The following is a 23,024-nucleotide window of genomic DNA, read 5'->3' on the forward strand; positions in this document are numbered from 1 at the left end:
ACTTGTTCCTTTCATGATATCAAAATGGCAACAAGCTTTTCATCATTTCTCACGTCGTTTATGGCGTTCCAGTCCCCTTTCCATGTGTCTTACAGTAAGAGGATATAAAGCACATCAATTTGGTGATCGGCATAAACAGTCATACCCTGATAATTTTTTTCTGCTGCGTTTTTTTTTTTCCTCGACAGTAGACGCTACCGTATTTTCGAAATAGCAAACTTTAACCTTGTTGGTTTGACTGACATTTGTCTACGTAAACAACCTTCAAGTGATGCATTTCTACCCAGCACACTCCCCTTTAGCCACAAGACACCTAAAGTTTGTTTCTTTAATGGAGCACTTTAGCAACAGATCAGTTCGCGGTATAGCAGTTTGCCAGTCAGCATTCTTCATTTCCCCGAAAACAAGGACAGTTTAAGCAGCTGTGTTTTTACATTCAAATTCATGTAATTCAGAATGTTTGGCTTCTAAATAAACCTTCTCACAGAGATGCTCTTCTTTCAATGTAGGCACCATTCAGTTTGAGAACTTACTTTTCAGTCAGCATATCACTATGTGGCAGACAGTGGCATAAATCACAGTTGACCCGATTCACAGAACTAACTTAAGACAAAATCCTAAACTTACTACCATTTTGGTATTCACAGAAGGCACTTGCTCATTTTGGTATTCACAGAAGGCACTTACACATTTTGGTATTCACAGAAGGCACTTACTCATTTCGGTATTCACAGAAATTAGGACTCCTAACTTTATTACTCCTAAAACAAGTTACAAGTTACAAAAATTATTTAAGTTACAAGAGCATAAGAAAGGAAAGATAGTGTTACACAGTAGAACGATTGTTACAAGAGCATGGAAAAAAAAAGTGAGAAAGACAATGTAAAATGGTCCTATGCATAAATAGAGCAAAGCATAACAGAAACACTAGTCTTTTGGGGCAGAGATGATAATGGGGGCAAGAGAAGGAATAAAGAACGCAGCTCAGGCCAGGCAGAACAGCAAGGGGAGAGCAATCGTAAAGGAATGCAGCAAAAGGATGAAGGAGGACAGGAGATCGCAGATCATAGTTGCTTATGAGCAAAGATTCAGTGCTGAGATTAGCTCCATTGTTTTCAGATCATAGGTAATTTTGTCGGGGGAGGGAGGGGAAACAGTGGTGAGACGAGGAGAAATGTGTCCAATGTCCGGCTGGGTAGGTGAGGACCGAGGGGTTAAACCAGAGCTGATCTCCTCTATAGCTGTCAAGGCAGCTCCACCGGGCATCGGCCATGTTGCTCGGTCTCATACATACATGAGTAAGTGTTAGTATTGTAGGCTTTCTTTTTGGCTGTGGTTTTGCAACTCACTAAAGGCTGAGGAGATTCGTGTAAAATTAGCAAACCCTCTGGGCATACCAATATTACTTGGGATTATTGCTTTGGGATCTCCCTGTGTTTCTGGCTGCCAAAGCAGGGCGCCTCGAGGTAGTCAATGTTTGACAGTGAGTCTTCCTGTCATGGCAGGTCTCAGCATCAGACCAGTCAGGAAAATGAGAAGATCAAACAGAGGGTCCAACTCGGTCAGACCGGAGGGGGACAGAAACTCAACCTCTGGGCAGCGCCATTGAGAGGCGCACTCATCAAGAAATTCGACGGCAGGACAGGGTGCAGAGCCACAATCCCAGGAAGCTGGGTGGAAAACATGAAAGGGCCATAAACACGGCCAAAACAAATAGTTGATACAGATGTGTCTGCATGTTTGGAAAGCTTATGTTTGTTGTACGTCCTATATGGGAAGAGCATGTAACCAGTTGTGGTTGTTTGGAGCGTTTTTTTATGGAGAAGGTTGATGAATGCATGCACTAATCATCAATTACTTTTCACAACATACAGTCTAAACCTTGCAATATGCTTTTATATATAGTTTTATATGGCACAAAAATGACCCAGGCGGATATCAGACCGCTTTACAAATGATCAAGGACAAAAAAGAGGGAGACAAGTGGGTCAGTAACAGCAGTAGTATGCAAGATGCCAGTGTATACAAGAGGACCAATGTATCGCAACAGCACAAAGAGGATATAAATGACCATATAAGAGCAAAACAAAATAGGGATGTTGAAAACAATCATATGATCAGGTGCGGAACACACTATAGCCGCGCCACTCTAGGCATTAGACATTCTTTAGTATAATGCACATTAGTAAATGCATACAGATGGAACAGGTACTTTTTCAAGAGAACCATAGGACATACATTCCCTGGTATCATATTCTTTATTGACTTTCAATGAAATCATAAATAGATGTGAGGAATTTAGTATTAAACCAGTTGTAGTGAATGTAAAAAGGGACAGTTAGGAGATATGTTAGTACCTCTTTCAGACTTTCCTGTTGATTTAATAATATAGATCAAACTTTATAGTGTTTGGATTTTAAATTGTAAAAACAAATGTTTCTGTATTGTAGGGCTGCTCCTATTGTCATGTATAAATCCTTGGGACAGTGCCTTATCTTAACAGGAGAACCATCACCTCCACTTGCAACTTTTCCACAATACATCAATGCTTTTCTTTGCCCTTTTTTGCAGGACCCACTCCTACCACAACTGAAGGAGAAGGGAGCCCAGGACCTCTCTGCAACACAGTTGGCACTGATGCACAATAGCCCACTGTGCCTCATGGTAGCTTTCTTCATATCTGGAGAAGCCGCAGGCAAAACATCTGGTCTTGGCCTGGCACCCAGCCTTCTACGAGTGTAGTACACATTACACACAGGGCATGATTCAGTTAGGCCCTGGCTACCCCATCCAGTCCCACGGTAGCCACCAATAACTAGAATGCAGTGAAATGTGAATAGAATCTTACCAGGACCCAGCTTCCAGGCAGGTTTCATTAGTTGCAGGGAGCTTGTTTATGTGTGACTTGGGCTAGTGGTGGCGAAGGGAAAAGGAGTCCGGTAATGTCTGTCTAAAGAACTGTACAGTGGAAAGAACTTTTTACATTTTTGTAATGTTCTAAGTACTGATGATTCTTTAAGGGGATGTTAGCCTCATTTTTTATTACAGTATTACTGTGTTCGTTTTTCTATTAGAACAATAGTATTGTTTTTATGTAACCATTGGTATTTACATTGTTCTTGCTTTGTAGTGCTCTATCAGAGTACGCTTTCCTCATCAGTTGTGCATCTTGTAGAGCAGCATTCATCAGGGCGCGGATGCATTTGCATGCTCAAGCGTAAATGGTGTGGTCACTATTCCTATATCTTCCAAGTCTCTCTCTTGCTCCCGCCATGTGCTGGCCACCAAGTGTCTTTTTGGTTCAATAAAAACAATAATTGCTAAAACGCTTTAGCCACACGATGGTGCCTGCCAACTGAGTCTGAAGAAAGTTGGCTGGCTGGTCTACTTCTTCACAACAGTCCATAAATCCACTATACACCACACAATTCCACAACTAACCATTCCAATCCATCCCACAACACTCCATTACACACCACATACATACACCACATAGCGCATAGGTAAAATACATTGCCGTTTACAGGACCAATAGCTCTAAATAAAGCAAATGCGAGACTGATTGCATTACAAATGCTTGTTTTAATTTTGTGTCTGCCTTTTTCTGTTGACTTTGGACATTCCTAAATGAAATAAAAGGAGTAATTAAATCACTCAATGGCAATAATTTTGCATTAATTTATTTATTGGCTTCTTAGGGCTGGTTTTTTAAATTACCATCTGTTATTGACATTGGCAATTAGGTTTCTGAGTATTTTTTGAATCTATATTCCTTTTCTATGGATGTGAGACTTGTCATGTTACTCTATTTAGTCCACGTAAATACATAATTTGCCTGAGGAATTCAAGCAATGCACAATACCTTTGAAATATTAACTTGATTAATATGTAAACAAACATTGGGGATTGTGAAGCAATGAGGGAGTTTGCTAAAAAATGCAGGTAGTACAATATATTCCAAGATGTTAAATCATTAGAAATTAATATTTATGTCTATATAGAGTAAGAGGATTGCTGTTGTTTTGGATTTATGAGATATTTAATTTATGGTGTAAATGTTGTTCCCGCAGCCCTGAAGAAGCATTGAGCTAACGGCGAAACACATGTTAGCAGTTACAGGTTATTGCTTAAGGACCAGCCTGTTGCAGAAGTATTTCTTAAAACCAAGGAATGGGCAGATTGTGCTCATCCTTAGGAGAAATTTGCATTTTGGAAGCAGGATCTGACAGGATTTATATATTTTTATAAGATTATGGATTACGTAGCTTGGAGTTCAATGACTTTTTAACTATGAAATGAAAAATGAGTATAGAGAATTTGGAAATAATATGATCTGAGTATTGTACAGACCCAATAATGTTAAATGTTTTAGTGTTCGATGAACTAGTAAAATGTATATAAAGGGTATATTAAACTAATTTATAAGTGTGTGATTATACGTAAGAATATAGTCTTCTTTTTGTTAAAATGTTTAACATTTTTCTTTTTTTGTGCTTTATTGGTAATAATTTTCCCCACACTCCATTAGTACACGTTAATGACCAAAGCTAGGATGAACAGAGGGCCAAAGAACCCATGTAGGACCAGGACAAGACAGATCAATGCCTTTGTTCAAGGGCAAAGCAAGAATAAGATCAGGAGAAGGTAGACTAGAGCATTAGGACTGAGACTGCAAAAAGGGCTGAGAGGCAACCACAAAGAGGGTCAGGGCCAAGAAGGCCACTAAAAGGAGCAGACCAGAAGGTGTACGTAGAGAAGGGCCACCATGATGACCAGAAGAACAAGGAGCACCAGCAGAAGCATGTCTACTACAGCAATCAGAACAAATCCGACTAACACAAGAAGACGATATGGAGAAGGCAGAGGATGACCAAGAATAAATGAGGGATCAAGCAATAGAGTGGCATTGGAAGGGACAGGACCAACAGAAGAGGCAGAACCAGAAGGATCAGTAGAGACACGTATAGGACCAAACGCACCAGAAGTGATTCACACCACATCTATATATAAGCAGGCTCATTTAGAGTTTGTTTTATTTTTTTTAACAAAAAGTAGAAAACATACAATCCAACTGGACACAGTCATGATCATTCTATTCCAACTCTGTCTATAAACACTATGAGGCTAAACATACGAAAGGCCATAGCAGTATACATCTGAGTAGTACTGAGTATTGACCAACATTTCAAACTGTACAGTGGTGATGTTACCGTTATAAGGCAGAGAGTAATGAAGTACATAATGGAAGTCTGCTAAGTGTAAATAACATTTTTATAATATAAATCAAGATTATGACAGCATCTGAAGTGTACCTCTGATATCATGCAGACCCAATATCACCCATATGGCTCACGCTCCACATCTATCAGACATTCTAGGTCATCACTCCATTCTCTCCCTCTGTCTCACCAGTCTCTTTGCCTATAAGTAAGTCTGGTATGGACCCCAATGGTTCTTGTGGCATCTCTGGGGCGGGAGTAATTCACTTTATACATCTGATTGTGTGTTACAATATACCACGTCTGTGTGCCATTCCTCAAGTGTAGGGACTGGACCAGGAGCCCATTGCATTGCCACCCAGCCTCAAGCCAGCAGTAGGCCTATGGCGACCAATTTCTGGACTTTCCTGTGTATGTCCCTGTCATAACTCAGCCATGCTTGTTTTGGGTCCAATGCTAGTGATAATACAGTGATAAGCCCCAAATCGTGAAATACCATTCTCCAGAACTAATGTTCTCCAGAGCAAATCCATGCAACATGCTTGAATCCAACCTCATGCTTGCCACACATTTGGCGTTCTGCTGAGTCACGCAATCCATATCAGAAAAGTCGCTCTGGCATGTAGTAACTTGGTTGCCATACTTAAAATGTATTAGTATGGGTATTCCATTTAGTGAGACTGTCTTGATTAAGGCACAGCAGTACTGCCAGTCTTTGCCTTTGATGGTCCCACCCAAATCTCTTTGCCATATGCATAGACTTTTGCTATCAATCTGGCGGGAACATCTACCTGTATTAGCGTGGACAATACCGGCATGCCTGGTGGTTCCAACATGCCATCCCCCAATAAGTCATTTAATGTATATCTGGCTCTATAATATTGAAAATGAATGAAAGCTTTTGATACATTTGTTCTATCATGAATCACTTTCCATTTACATACCTCCACATCCTGAAAATGCCTCCCATCTTATTGATTCCCAGGGTGTGTAAGGCTTGTGCCACACATTTTTCCTGACCCACTAGAAACCTGCAACACCAGTTTAATGGAATGTGTGGTGAGTATAGGAGAGAGCAGGGCTATTTCTCCAGGAGACTCCTCCAGGCATGTGCTATGACATTCAAGGAGTCAAAAGCGCTATGGCATCATCTCAAGTTTCGAAACAGTGTCTGAGGGAGTGTATAGGGGTCTGCGCGATCTCTCTCGATGTGTAAATGTGGTAAATAATATGGGGCGTGGATCCAGTAGTGTGCGAACATGCTCTGTGCCATTTTATAATACAGTACTAGATCTGGCATGTTTAGGCCACCCATGTCGTAAAGCAAGTTCAGTACTTCCCAGAGTATTCTTGGTTGGTTTCCTGCCCAAGCCAGCCTTATCATCAAGGAATGCAGGTTATGGAACACTGTGTGTAGCAGAAGTATCAGGATGCTTTGGAACAAGAATAGGAATCTGGGGAGCACTATCATTTTCATAATGGCTATACATCCAATTAGTGACAGGGATAGTTTAATCCAGAGCTCCACATCTTCCACTATTTTTTATAATGCCTTCCAAAAAGCACTATCGCTGGAACAATATGAATCTGTATCCCCAGGTAACATACTGAATCTTTTACGCACTGAAAGGGATACTCCAACACTATTGATGTCGTGGCGGGATGAGGGGAAGAATGATAGATTTATCCCAGTTGACGAAGAGGCTTGCAAAGCCTCCGAATTGCACTACTTCTCTGAGTACAGGTGAAAGGTTATTCTCCGGTTTGCAGATATATGACAATGTATCATCAGCATAGGCTGACATTATGAGATCGTAACCTGGAAATCGCAGTCCCATATGTCTATGGTACTCACGGAGCACATATACCAATGATTCAGATGCAAGTGCATTTAATAAGGGTGACACTGGGCAACTCTGCTGAATACTTCCAGTGATCATGATTGGTGATGTTACCACACTGCCCACATGGATCCAGGCTGTGGGTGTAGTTAATAGCACTGTGATCAGATGTTGGAACACCTCCCTCATGCCGATGCATCGAAGGACAGCTTGCATAAACACCCATTCAACGAAGTCAAACACCTTTTCAGAATCTAAAAAGATAGCTGCCACCCTGATCCCTGGGTCTATTTGTTGGTTGGGCCAAACAGTATTCTAAGATTGTATGTTATACTATGACTCGGAATAAAACCGGCTTGTTCCCGATGCACTACTCCAGGCAATACTGGAGCTAGTCTATTGGACAATACTTTGGCATATAATTTAGTGTTGACATTTAAGAAGGACAAAGGCTTACAAGAGGATCATCTGTTAGGTTGTTTGTCAGGTTTCAGGAGAGTAACTTTTAAGGCGTCCCGCATCAAGGGGGGCATAGTCCCAGTCTTCACAATTTATTCATACAATTCAACCAGGTGCTGTATCAGCAAATCATGATAAGCCACTGTAAGGCCATCTGTGCCTAACGCCTTCTCAGACTGCATACTTATGAGTGCAGTTCGTATTTCTGTTGGATCTAAACATGCCTTTAAAATGTTCCCTGTGTTTTTTGGGGGTTCCAAGTCATTCCTACGTGTGATAGGTAGTCAGAAATTACATTTTAGTCTGAAGGGATTAGCGAGCAATACAGATTAGCATAGTAACTACGAAACCTCTCGGCAAGTTGTGTTCCCTTTTTGTCCTGAATTTCCAATATCACATAATGATCTCTTCTAGGTTGCAACAGTACTGCTAATGTGTCCCCTGGTTGTTCCTCCTCCTCATATGTTCTTGGATAGTGTATTTGCCCAACTGTTCAATTTCCCTGTTATCTTTCTTATGGTATTCCTCCATCTTGTATCATAAAGAGTGCTTCCTTTGGACTAAATTTGAAAACTCATATTAACTCTCTATCCACACATGCACATGTTCACCCTTCTCACACTAACGTATGCACTACTCATCCTCCAGGTGTATAAGGGAAATACAAGCATATACCCAAGGCCAGCAGTACAATACAAATATTAAAAATATATAGATCTATTTATTGGTAGAATTATCAAAAAATACATTAATCATTTAATAAATAAAAAATCCTTTGTGGCATCACTAACACAGAATCAAAAAATCTATTCAAAACATCATACACATCATAAAAACTAGGGGCCCGATTCACAGAACTAACTTAAGACAAAATCCTAAACTTACTACTTTTGGTATTCACAGAAGTTAGGATTTTGTCTTAAGTTTGTCTTAAGTCTGTCTTAAGTCTGTCTTAAGTTTGTCTTAAGTCTGTCTTAAGTCTGTCTTAAGTTTGTCTTAAGTCTGTCTTAAGTCTGTCTTAAGTTTGTCTTAAGACAAACTTAAGACAAAATCCTAACTTCTGTGAATACCAAAAGTAGTAATTTTAGGATTTTGTCTTAAGTTAGTTCTGTGAATCGGCCCCATTGTCACAAAAAACAGAGTACACATTAAAGACAGCACAATATGTCATAAATATCCACACATCCGTGATATCACAATAGTCAAACACTGAAACCCGAACCTGCTGTGTTGGTAATAAATCTATGTTTCCAGCCTCTTCATGGATTATGTTAAAAAAGGAGCATCAACGCGTTTCGATGGATTAACTTATAACACCATCTTTCTCAAGACTGTATATGAGACTCTCTAGCAGACTTGTTTTAGCCATAACATCATAAAAATTGTTAACCTAGCAAATTCATAATGCATATTCGAATTGTGTTATTGGGCAAAGGAACCCCCATGCCAAATCAGAAATCACCACATATGCAGCTCCATGGGCATTCACATTATAGTTCCCAGAACACTAAGGCCAACTGGTTACATCTAGGGGTGGGCGGAAATTGCGTAATCGCGTTACGCAAATCTCCGCGAAACGGTAAAAATCTCCGCGAACACGCAGAAATTCCGCGAACACGCGGAATTGCTTGTTCGCGATACTTTTTGCCTGTTCGCGATCGCTGTTTGCGTGCTCGGGGTGAAATATCTCGCGAACACGCATATTGAGAACGCGAACAAGCAAAAAATTTTGCGAAGTCGCGGAACGCAGATTTTTGGGCAATTTCGCGTTCTCCGCGGAACGCGAAATTACCCAAATACCGCAAATTCCACGAACGGAACGAAATTTACCGCCCAGGCCTAGTTACATCCACCATTCATAAGCCAATCTGCTATTTATCAAAGCAGGATCACAAACATTCAACTCTCCAAGTCTTCTCACACTATTTAATCTTTGTTATGCCAACACATAAATCCTCACCTCTTAGTAACTATACGAGGTTGATGGAAAGAAAGGAACCTTATTTCACTGAATGCGGATGTACATGCGGGGTAAATACCTCCGTCCTCATCCGGAATTTCCTGACTCTCATTTCAGGGAATCTCTGTGAATATATTTTCATAATCATTACCCTAGCTAGAAATACAATATACTAAAAACTCAACCTCAATCTTTGACCTTAGAAATAACACATATATCTTTGTTTAAACTGGTCATCCTCACCTTTTTACTCCCTGTATTATAGGTCGATAACCGTTACTCACTCGGATCTACAGGCGAATAAAATAAACGTAAGTATTCTAAAGGACGGACCTCTGTGGTAGCTATAGATATTTGGGGCTTACTATGAAAAAAAGGTTTTGACATAACTCAAAGGGGAAGTGTTGTATCCAAGTTTTCGTCCCAAGGGCCACACTTACCGGTGGCCCGCAATGTAAGTCAAATAACGAGCAGTTGGCAACGTAGAAGGTTCAAGCGTTTATTGGCCCAACAAGAAACTCTACATAGAGGAGCCTCGTCGACCCTCACCCAAGAGGTGTGCCGAGGAAGACTGCTGGCTCCTAGACAGAATCATACTTTTATACATTACAGTGCAACATACAAAGCCTTATAAGTGGAAAAATACCAGCCAGTCCAGGCGCTCCTAATGAGCTCATCCGATATCTAGTTTCAATGATACTAAAAAGACTACTATCTTTAAGAATGGAAGGTCGACCGGGTGACTCCCTTCTCGTCCCAGGTTCAGAAGGAATTTGCTTGGTACTCCCTTTAGCAGATGTGACCTTGCTTCTCGGTCGTAAATACAATTCAGCCTGTCTTCTAAAACTAGTGTCTGCTGAACAAGGAAAAACATGGGCTCAGGGGATCACGTGATGGTAGCTCCTCTTAGACGGAAAGAGCCGGGGGCCAAGATGGCCGCGGTTCTATTTTCGGCCCTTTTCGCCATACTAACTAAATGGATGCATAAAAAGGCCTTCTTACTGGGCCGAGTCAAACAAGTTAGTTTTAGTTACACTGTGCTAATCATATTCTAAAATTTGGATCCTACAGAAGCCTGCCCCAATCGCTATATACTTAAGTTCCCTCTGTTTGAAACTCGACACCACCCTTCATCAATGGGGTCTGGAGAAACAGAAAAAATATGTGTATATAATAGGGGAATCCTAATGGTATACGAGTTCAGACTACCCTCGGAGCGTCCAAATACTTTAAGCCTTATAAGATAGAGTCCGCTCCATTAGTGTTTAAGTTGTTTAAGACATCGCGGATCCGAGAACGAAGGAGTCTGCTCCCTTAGCAGCCCCCAAGTTGTTAGGGGCATCGCGGGCCTAAGGACCTCATCATAGAACGCAATAAATCAAAAAATTCAGAATGCTACCTATGTATAAAATCGACCCCATCATAGATCATTCTAGATTTAGAATTTAAGAATGCTTCCTATTAGGAAAATCTACTCCCCTCGTTCTAGATCCCTGTCTAGGACAAACTCACGCATCAGCATCCATTGGCGTCACGTCACTGATCCGGTATGTGCTAACGGCAGCTGTCTGGAGACTTCCCCTTGTATTTATATAATATTATTGCTTCACCAGTTTCAAATTGACATTTCCCGTGATCTTCTTCCGAGCGCACTACTCGCCGTTTCACTTCTGCGTGGATCAGAGGAATAGAAAGGGGATTTCATGCGCAGTCTCAGATGCGCTCAAAGACCCTTTTATAATAGCGGCCATCTTAAAATGTCCAACCCTGCAATCTCTCAATACTAGAGTTCCTTATTGAACGTACGTTTTACCTCTGCATTATGAAAATCGCCTAGTTACCTGTCCTTTGCCATTAATATCATTTGTTCTACAAAAGGGTTTTATGCGCACTCTCAGATGCGCTCAAAGACCCTTTTAAAATAGCCGCCATCTTAAAATGTCTAACCCTGCAATCTCTCAATACTACAGTTGCTCATTTGAACATACATTTAAACTCTGCATAATTAAAGTCACCTAGCTACCTGTCCTTTGCCATTAATATCATTTGTTCTACAACAGGTTTCTAAGCGCTTCAATTTTCACATCGCCCTAGTATGGTTGGTATTACTGGCCGACATCCCATACTTGATTCTGATCGATTGGCCATTTCATAATATATTGCACTGTGAAATATTCAACACTTCCACATGGGGGGACTCTTATATTACAAGGGAGTAAATCCAACCGCACATCCTTACCTGGTGAGCTATACCCAACAGACAACCATCTGTCCTAAATAATGTACGGCATCTCATCATGCCTGATGTACACGTTTATACTGTTGGTTAAGGCTCACCATATGTTATAATATCACCATTTGTGTCTATCTTATACAATGAAGGACATCCAATCCTCCCTAGAAATCAGGCCTTTATTGATGGTATTTCGCTTGCACATATACTATTGTTCTCTGTCTTTCCTATTTTTGTCTGTGTCCCTTCCCCGTCTATTAGTCTTCATTTTTTCCTGAATATACCATCTAAACTCATCGTACTTTTGATTGAATTGGGAATAAATTTGAGTAGGTGGCGCATTCTCCTTATTCGTACGGACTGCAGAACTGTGTTCCAATAGTCTTAGTCGTAATGCACAACCTGTTTCCCCTACATATCCTAAGCCACATGGGCCTACTAAAAGATACACCACATTTTTACTCCGGCACTTGTTCAAAGAATCAGGATTAAAGTTGATTCCATTGAAATAATTTTTTTTCGCCACTATACATTGATCACAAAGCGAGCAAGTCCCATATTTGTGATTACCTACTGCTTTCTTGGAGATCATGTTGGTCTGGATACTCTCTTCATTCTCTTTGTAAGTGTAAACTAAAGAGTTGCATATAATTTTATTATGCCTGAAAGCAAATAGAGGTTTGTCCAGGCGGCGTTCTCTCTCGTCATTAAGAATTTTCCAATTCCTATTTTTGATTTGATTACTAACATAGGAGAATTGACTGACGAACACTATCTTTTCTGTGTCTTTCTTCTTTGTTCTCACTTTGTTCATATTCAGCATATATTCTCGGTCATAGAATCTAGCTCGCTTGAATGATTTATTGTCAAATTTCTGGGATAACCTCTATCCCCTAACTTCTTCATAAGTATCTCTGAATGTGCACAAAAGTCCACTATTGTTGTACAATTCCTGCGCAAACGTAAAAATTCCCCAAAGGGAATGTTATCACTTTGTAATTTGGGATGGTTACTTCCCTAGTGGAGAATGTATTTTTGTTCTTTGGCTTTGCATATAATTCTACTGCCAGTTAACTTTCACTCGTCTTAACACAAATGTCCAAGAAATTGATCTTGCTGTTACTCCATTGTGCCGTGAATTTGACATTAGGATCACCCAGATTGAGCCAAGAGATAAACTCACCCAGGTACTCACTGGTACCGTTCCAGACAAAAATGATATTATCAATGAAATAGTACCAGTGACTAACATTTTCAAAAAGGGGAGCCAACTCGCTAAATACATGTTTCCGTTCAAATTCGCTGACATATAAACATGCCAGACAGGGGAGACAAGTAGCCCCCATTCTGGTCCTTTTGACTTGTTGGTAGAGGTCTTTCTTGTACAAAAACAAATTATTCTTTAACACCATACTAACACATGTCATGATGAAATTGATGTTGCCACCACCCAAGACCTCGGTATCTAATATGGATCTGACTACTCTTATGGTGTCATCTTGGGGGATATTCGTATATAGGCTTCAATGTCCAGGGTGACCAAAATCTGGGTCACCCCTTTGAAGTCCAACCCCTCAAATATCGAGATCACATATGCCAAGTCTCTCAAGTAAGATCTCTGTTTACCAACTATTGGTTTGAGGAAATAGTCAGCATATTTGCTCAGTGGTTCTAAAATGTAACCAATACTGCTGACCATGGGTTGTAGAGGCGGATCATTCACATTCTAATGGATTTTAGGTAATCCATATATTGCCGGTGTAATAAGGTTAGTATTATATAACAATTTAAATTAGTCTTCGCAGACCCATTCTTCTCTTTCTGCCATGTCTAACAGATTATAAACTTCTTTCTTTAGCCTTGTATTAAATACATGAGGTACTTGTTTATAATGTTCTAGAACATTTAAAAAACTGACAATTTTTTCATTATAGCTGGTACTATCCAATATCACCACCCCACCTCTGTCGGGGGTTTTGATTGTGATACTCGAATCCTCTTGTAATCCTTTAAGTGCTATTCTATGATTTTTAGAAAAAAGGTTAGTTGGTTTACTAGGACAATCCATTAAGTTCTTCATTTCAATCTCTAAGGTTCTTTCAAAGGTTTCAATATTCTTACTAACCTGGCCAAGAGTGGGGGTAAAACAAGATTTATTTTTAAATCCTGAAACATGAATACTGGGGCGACATTCCTTTCACTCAAAAAAATCTTTTAACCTAATTCTTTTGAAGAATAGTCTAAGATCTTTTTCAAAATCAAATTGATTCAGGGTATTTGTGGGGGCAAAACGAAACCCCTTCTCAAGTACCTCTCTTTCGAGGGTAGAAAGACTTCTTGAAGAGAGTTTCACTCTTGGAATGTTATCTACCGCCAATATCTGCGGTTCCTGGTCTTTAGAAAGTCCTGGGGAGGATAATTTCTCGTTGGTCCCCGTGGTCAAAATTCCTGAAGTTCCTCTGATCTCGTTTTTGGTGCTGTCCTAAAAAAGACTCTTGTTCTAAGTTAGAAGCTCCTCTACTCTGAACTACTTGAGCCCGATGTTTCTGAGAAGATAATTCTCTTATTACCTCCTCTTGAATAAACTGGCCTCTGGTAAGTCAGCTTCTCCCATCTTTGGTCCCTTTTGATATTATAATACTCGTTCTCTAAGTAGGGATATACCACCTCCGCATTACATTTTTCAATATCTTTTTTTAATTTATTTGTCTTCTTATTAATAAGATACTCTCTATACCCATTAGTTTCTTGGTCCATTTCCTCTAGTTTCTTTTGGGCCTCATCTAGTGCAGTGGTCTCCTTTAGTTTACTCTCTAATTCTTCTATGGCTTTTCTCTCTATAATTATAACTTCCAGCGCTGTCTCTATAATTAGAATAAGCAAATCTCGACTACAGCGATTTGTAATATGGGACCACGTTTCCAAAAACTTCTTATGTTCTATGAATAGTCTGTGATCATTCCTGATTTGTAACACAATCGGTATCACTCCTGCTTTCAGATACTCCATCTTGGTCTTAATGTCTCCTAGTATAAGGTCATCTTTTGAATTCTGGTGTCTCCTCTGCATCTCTGTGATCTCCCTTTCTGGGAGTAGTGCGTGTACCCAGTTCCAGCAGGAGAATAATATTTCCAAATGTCCAGTAAACTTGTTCTGTCAACAATCTCTATGAGTACTCTTGCCGCTGCAGAGGGCCGACCAGGGAGGTTCTTTTGAACCATCACGCTCAGTGATCAATACACAGTCAAAATCTTCCTCCGTAGATTTACGCTAGGTTGCTCCACTGGAGGAAGTGAGCACTGAGTAAGTAATAGAACTATGGATCTTCATAATAGGGGCCATGCACCTCTACAAGCAATACAGCCAAGTCTTTTTTATAGCAACCGGCTATCACAAACCTGGCCCCTTGGTCCACAAACACTTCTAGTACTCTAAGCCATGTAAGTACCCTTGCATGCAAGTGAAACCTGCAGCACAGCAGTTGCCCTGCATCACATCCTGTGTCAGTACACTGTTACCTTGAGTTGAACGAGTTTCTTGTACTATAGCTAAATCTACCTTAAGGTACCCCACCACCTTTCATATATTTCTGCTTCATTCAGGCATCAAACATTCCATGTAGGTAATCTAATCAGCGGGTGGGCCAATTGGCCCACTGCTCTCTGGTCTAAGTCACCCATAGCCCATCGCTAGTCATAGAACATTGACAATGCCCAGTCATACATGCTTTTTTTCATTAGCAACAAAAAATAAACAATTCCAATTGAAACCCCACCCACACTAAGTAATCCCTCAACTTGCATAGCATTTAAGTACCCCTACACAGCAGCCCCCCCAAAAAACCTTAAACAACAATCTATAGGAGGTGGTACACAAATGAGGTGGATGTTATCGGCACCCAAAGACTAGGGGCCCGATTCACAGAACTAACTTAAGACAAAATCCTAAACTTACTACCATTTTCGTATACACAGAAGGCACTTACCCATTTTGGTATTCACAGAAGTCACTTACTAACTTCGGTATTCACGGAAGTTAGGAGTCCTAACTTTAGGACTCCTAAATGCCTTCTGTGAATACCGAAAGTCTTAAAATTAGGATTTTCTCAGTTTAGGAGTACTAAAGTTAGGACTCCTATCTTTACCACTACTAAACTGAGAAAAATCCTAATTTTAAGACTTTCGGTATTCACAGAAGGCATTTAGGAGCCCTAAAGTTAGGAGTCCTAACTTTACGACTACTAAATTGAGAAAAATATAGGGCCCGATTCACAGAACTAACTTAAGACAAAATCCTAAACTTACTACCATTTTCGTATTCACAGAAGGCACTTACTCATTTTGGTATTCACAGAAGACACTTACTCATTTCGGTATTCACGGAAGTTAGGAGTCCTAACTTTAGGACTCCTAAATGCCTTCTGTGAATACCGAAAGTCTTAAAATTAGGATTTTCTCAGTTTAGGAGTACTAAAGTTAGGACTCCTATCTTTAGTACTACTAAACTGAGAAAAATCCTAATTTTAAGGCTTTCGGTATTCACAGAAGGCATTTAGGAGTCCTAAAGTTAGGAGTCCTAACTTTACTACTACTAAATTGAGAAAAATCAAAATTTTAAGACTTTCGGTATTCAGAGAAGGCATTTAGGAGTCCTAAAGTTAGGACTCCTAACTTCTGTGAATACCGAAATGAGTAAGTGCCTTCTGTGAATACCAAAATGAGTAAGTGCATTCTGTAAATACCAAAATGGTAGTAAGTTTAGGATTTTGTCTTAAGTTAGTTCTGTGAATCGGGCCCCCTAATTTTAAGACTTTCGGTATTCACAGAAGGCATTTAGGAGTCCTAAAGTTAGGACTCCTAACTTCTGTGAATACCGAAATGAGTAAGTGCCTTCTGTGAATACCAAAATGAGTAAGTGCCTTCTGTGAATACCAAAATGGTAGTAAGTTTAGGATTTTGTCTTAAGTTAGTTCTGTGAATCAGGCCCTCTGTGTCGACCTAATCCAGATTCAAGTTATGTGAAACATAGTGTGTGCCCAAAGTAGAATTAAGTGAGTCATTACTAAATTGTAACCAAATCATGGTGCTTATCCACCCAAGATTAGGATAAAGAAAAAGGAGGAGGACATGGTGCTCCATACTACCAATAAAAACAATCCGTTTACGTAAGTCTGTCATAGTTCAAATGGAGCAGTCTTACCAGCATCTCAAACACATGTTCTAGGTAGAGGGGCATACCCACAGCCCCCTGGCAGGTCCAGTCCTCACAGCACCTCACCGTTTTAGGTGTGATCTGAAGTGTTATAGTTGTCTCAACATGGTGAAGGGTAAGGGGCAATCTCAACATAGTTTCACCATCCCTATCTAAGGTTGCATCGGTTATTTTGGTAAACTTGTGTATCACTTTAATGCTCATCCATGTCCTGCATGTCTTCCCCATCATTAGAGGTAGACAGTGGGGCCCCACGTCGATGTCCAGATCCACCTGTAACACTTGTTTCAGATCGATGAAGAAGTGTGCCTTTCCCTCTGACATTACTCGTAGCTTAGCAGGGTATAGCATACTATATTCCATTTGGAGTTCACAGGGTTTCCTTTTAGCTGGAACAAAGTGTTGTCTAGCCTCTGGGGCCTGCTGTGTGAGATCAGGGTAGAGTGATATCTCGGAGCCCTCTTGCCGCAACAACTTCAGTTTTCGGGCTTTATGTCCCTATCCCTGTAGTTCAAAAGTCTTTCATGGGATGGGAATCATCCCCCAGCATCTGTCTTGGTGCAAGGGAATGGTGTGGTGGACGAACTCCACCACAAAGATCCAAGACAGAGTCTCTACCCAGTAGTCCAATTAGGAGGCATTCCACATAGCGTTCCATATTGTCTATGTTAGTTGTTTACGAAATACCTACAATTCCTATATTTTTCCTCTTGGATCGAGCCTCCAAATCTTCCACTTTTCTCGATTCTCCTATGTGCCGTTGACTCCGCAGTCAGCACATCCTCCGCATCCTTTTCACATCATACAGCCTCTCTGTATGTTTATCTAACCTCTCTGACATTCTGCCCATTCTGAAGGAGAGAGCATCAATCTTACCATCGCTTTTCCTTAGGCTATGTAGCATGGCTGCCAATATGTTTAAGTTCTGTGTCTGTGGCTGGGTCGATGTTCTCCGACACAGACCCTGTGTCATGTGTTTTGGCCTCAAGAGGTATGGGCATCCTGCATAGGTCGAACTGAAGCTTGGGTTGGGTTCTATCTGTTCTGGCCATATTGACCTGTAGGCATTGTTCCCCAAAGTGCGATTCAAGCACCAAATGACCCTCCTATGTGCCACACTTAGTAGTCACAGTTCCACCTAGGTGGCTACCAGTAGAATGCACCTTATTTAAAATCTGTATTTCAGGCGGGTTACCAGGTCCATATAGTCACACCCTGCACAGCTGCCAGAGCTCTTCTAGGAACACTAACAAAGCTGTTATTTAGAGTCAACTCCCATTAACGGTTTCCAATATGTGGTGCAGAGTTGGTCCTGCATGCAGTCTACTTACATTTGCACAAGGCAAGGCCTCACCTATGGTCTCTCACAGCCCCAACACCAGGCATCACTGATGCGTCTGCCCCAGGGGGGTCCAAGCTCATAATGTTCCCCGCAAGGTCGGCTAGTTCACCAAGGGGGAAGCACATGAAGCCAAGTCCTCAGCGCATGTAACGTGATGGCTCCGATTGTCACCCCACCAAACGCTTGTGTACAGCAACCTTCTGAAAATCATAGGACCTTTTCCGGGCACCCGCTATTCTCTTCATGGGGGGGGGGCAATGGGTCTGTGCAGCCACTGCCAGGCACCACCCGTCCATCTGGCAGTTGTGGGCTCCTTCATGCTCGCCCCAGGTCCCTACTGCAGACTGACACAGCCCCAAGCCTTCACTCACCCCTATTTGTAGCAGTCGGGGTCCCAGGCCATGGATTCTGCATGCAGAGTGGCAAGGTTCATCTCTGCACTCTGCGGCAGTCAAGCGAAGTACATTGTCCACTCACCACATAACTTCCTTTAGGCCTCTCCCAGGCCCCAGTCATCTCCGCGTTCTCCGTGCAGCTATCAGGGGTGCGTTTTTTATGCGACGGGCGATTCCTATTAGTTAGCGATCAGGAGGGACAAAGTTTTTGGTTTGGTTGATGGCATTGGGCAACAGGATTATTGTGGATAGTGAATAGGCCGACGTAGTCTTCTTAGTCTGTGGTCAACCTGGAGCCAGGCAAGCTGCGCCTCCAGTTCTTTTGATGGATTTCTTCATCACAAACATGACAGTTATCCCGTCTGCTGTATAACAAGTAACAGTTGATATACTACTCTTGTTATATGGCTGACTGGATAACTGTCAGGTTGTGCTGTAGTAACTCTTCCGCCAAACTGTAAATCAGGACCTTAGTTGCTTAGTTCATCTGATGGTCAATTCTCTCACAAATGTTTCTTAGTAATGCTTTTATGCCATCTTTCATGTCACCTCACCATCTCCTCCTTTTTGTTTACTTCCAGCACTGGATTTAGATTAAATCCTTGAAACTGTACCACCAGTATTTTTAACATTATTGGGATGCATAGAGCCCTGATTTTTCTTAAATAACCTTTTTGATCAGTGATACTTAAATTAACCCTCCAGAGGGAAATATTCTCCTTTTCCAATTCCTGAAAATTAACCTTGGATTGAGTTTGTGTAGCATAGCATTAAGCACTAGCAAACATCCCTTTAAACCACTGAATTATCACATTATTTTGCAAATTCCAACTTATACTTGTTAGGCGAAATTCCTGAAATCGTGCCATTGTTACATAAAGCGTAATTACATTGTGTTACTGGAAAATTATTAGTGCATGAGCACAGGAACCACCAACCAACCAGAATACGAGCGACTATTGTTTACAGCACTTGCTTGTTTCATGCTAATATATAGCACTGCATGTCAGCGTTGCATTTAATTGAATGTTTTAACTCTTGTGAAATTTCACGAATTTACAAAAAAACCAAACTAGGCAAGCTTAACACACCCTTGCTCAAAATCAGACAAAACATGCATAAAAGTATCTTGTTTTTATTATATATTTCACAGTGCATTTCACCAAGCATACATCACCCTCTTCAGTGGAACATCTTTCCTTGTAAAAGTATATTTTATTAACATGGTAACATTAATAATTGTATTCTCAAACCTGTACTAATTAAAGAAAATCCATATCTAGTACAGGGTCATGGAAAAGAATGCGACGCTTAGGCAGAGGGTTTAGGAGACATGGTGCCATCTTCTGAGCCTGTAGTTTCTGAAACCCAAATATATATATATATATGGAGCAGTATAGGTTTTCAACAAAATGAGATTGGTAACCCATCCTAATTTCAGTGGTTGAATGGATCCCACTCAATCTACATGTATCTCTTATGCTCCTTTTGATGTTATATACAACATATACAACATCTTTATATTAAAATGTAGATTCTAATATATTGTATCATGTTTCATTTATTTCTTTGAATTTACTTGCCTGACTTTGGTTACAATGTCACTTCCTTCTAACAAGTTCCTCTTCTGCCATTTTGAATATTTCTAATTTACTTTTCTGTTTAGTTAGTATATCTCTTACTTTCCTTTCTTCTTGAACATTTATTAATGTTCATATACATTGCTTATCGTATTTAGGTATTCATTTTTTTGTCATACACATTAATATGTGAAATATAGAATAGTGTTAAAATAGTTATACATATGTAAAATGCTGTTTTATATATTTATGATATGATTGAATTTACTATAGTGTACTGTTAGGAAATAAGCACTTTTCTGATATTGATTAGATGTATGTGTCTCTTTATATTTGAACATTTACTATCGTTGTAAAACAGAAAATCTTTTTTGTAATCATATGGACAACATAGGCATAGGAACATGAATATATAACTGATGTAAAGAGTGTTAGATGACTGACATGAGTTTCAGTTGTTGGAAGTAGAGCACAGTTGCATTGATGTGTATGGTACCAGGATAGTCCCTATGACATGAAGGAATTTGATAGCTTTGATTGAGCAGTCTGCTTTGAGACATCATGGAGAAACAGACTTGGTATTACACACAAATTAAATTATTGTTGTTGGTGATACTTAATCTGTGTCTTGTGTTAATGTTGTAATTTTATTCAAAGTTATTAGGAGTAGAATATATTTTCCTGTTTATTTTGATTGTTCTCTTTCATCAGGCTTCATGTTTTTGCATAAATGGAAGACAACTACACATCTATAACAGAGTTCATTCTTCTTGGTCTCACTGAAAACCAACAGCTGCAGATTCCACTTTTCATTTTCTTTCTTCTGACCTATACCATCACTATGGTTGGAAATACAGGAATTGCTGCACTAATAAGGATCTCACCTCGTCTTCACATCCCTATGTATTTTTTCCTCAGTAATTTGTCCTTTGTCGACCTTTGTTATTCCACGAATATAACACCCAATATGTTGGCAAACTTCCTATCAGAAAAGAAGACCATTTCTGTGCCAGGCTGCATTACACAGCTCTTGCTATACTTTTGGATGGGGAGCTTGCAGATTTTTCTCCTGGCGATTATGGCGTATGACCGGTACGCTGCTATATGTAATCCATTGATCTACACGGTCATTATGACCAACCAAACATGCACTTGTCTTGTTTTAGCAGCATACACAATTGCAATCCTCAATGCTATCTTAAACACTTGTTGCACTTTCCGACTTTCCTTCTGTAGGTCAAATAGAATTATGCACTACTACTGTGATGTCCCCCCTCTACTCAAGCTTTCTTGCTCAGACACCTCGCTCAATGAAGCTGTGCTGGTTTTTGTATCAGGAAGCCTATGTCTAGCGGCACTTCCTATCATAATCACTTCATATACACATATCATTTCTGCCATTTTAAGAATTCGTTCCTCAGAGGGAAGAAAGAAGGCATTTTCAACATGTTCTGCACACTTTGTCTGTGTTATTCTATTCTTCGGAACACTTCTCTTCATGTACCTGCGACCCACCTCCAGTTATGCAATGGATCAGGACCGAGTGACTTCAGTGTTTTACACAATAATCATTCCAATGTTAAATCCCATGATCTACAGCCTCAGGAACAATGAAGTGAAGGAGGCATTAAAAAATGTCAAGGGACGAATTGTGCTAATATTATCAAGGCAACGCAGACCAAAGGGCTGATATGAAAATATAAGACTATCAAATTATTCATTATACATGCTAGTGTCTGACATATATTAAATAGCACAATCTTGTCATGCATCAAACCCTGCTGGAACATATGAATATGTGCGTGTGGTAGCGGGTGCTGATTGTTCTTTCCAAAAGGCCCCTTCTTAAACCTAGGTAGAGTGAACATGCAACTGCCTATCCCCTCCAAGGTACCACTTCTTTTTTCACATCTGACAACTACAAAACTGAAGCGAATATCTAGTTTTGGTGGTAACTACAGTTTATCACCATCTTCTTCAGGACAGGATTATGGCCCAACCTTAAAATAACAAAGAGAGTTGCACCATTTGAAGGCTCTAAAACACAAACAATACTCATATCTTCATAAATAGAAAACTAATCTGCCAGTACTTCATACAAAAAGAAGTACATAAAAATCCATAATGGTATAGGTAACCAAGCATGGGCAGGTATAAGGATTTACCGCACTCATATATTCACATTTCTTGAAACCCTGTTTAACTACCCAAACCCAAACACACTGGATATAAAACAGAGACTTCTGAATGAAAAAGATTCATGCATCAATATAGACCCACTGATACTATTATAAGCAGAAGTAGATAGCATGACGCCCAATGGTGTTATGACAAATCAGCCATCTATTGGGAAGTCCACATTTATATTAACTTACTATAATGATGCTTCTCATCAGGCTAGCAGGAAGGAGTGTGTCTCTAATTCAACTATACTTCTAACACTGGTACTTGTGGTCTAATCTAAGACCTCAAAAAATGACCTCATCATTTATTAATCCAAAATCAAAATGGCATATCCCCCAACCGTATACAACCGACTATTTAAAATTCTTCACATCTCACACATTTGGTTTGACATTAAAAAAATTCAGCATGATCTATCTATTAATACGGCCTTACATCACTATCCATTAATCTCAATATGCTAACATCAGCATTTAATGAAGATGCTTTATTGGCAGAACTTCAATCGGCATACTTCAAACTCAATTAATGCATAATGTAAATAAACATAATGGAAAGAAGAATAAAAACTCTGTCGGTTCTACATTTTGGAGCTAATGA

At 40.1% G+C, this 23,024-nt stretch overlaps 1 protein-coding gene across 1 annotated transcript; it reads left to right on the forward strand.

The window, feature by feature from the left end:
- The first annotated feature begins 20,970 nt into the window (after positions 1-20,970).
- LOC146853877 (olfactory receptor 5F1-like) lies at positions 20,971-21,930 on the forward strand. The gene has a single exon (XM_085650952.1). It carries the CDS (start codon positions 20,971-20,973, stop codon positions 21,928-21,930), a length of 960 nt encoding a protein of 319 aa, XP_085507078.1.
- The last annotated feature ends 1,094 nt before the right edge of the window (positions 21,931-23,024 follow it).

The sequence above is a fragment of the Triturus cristatus genome, chromosome 4_1 (assembly GCF_964204655.1).
Source record: "Triturus cristatus chromosome 4_1, aTriCri1.1, whole genome shotgun sequence".
In the NCBI taxonomy this organism is placed as follows: Eukaryota; Metazoa; Chordata; class Amphibia; order Caudata; family Salamandridae; genus Triturus; species Triturus cristatus.

What these genes read in the sequence shown, in the direction of transcription:
- LOC146853877 (XM_085650952.1), top strand. Translation starts at nt 20,971, where the DNA reads ATGGAAGACAACTACACATCTATAACAGAGTTCATTCTTCTTGGTCTC.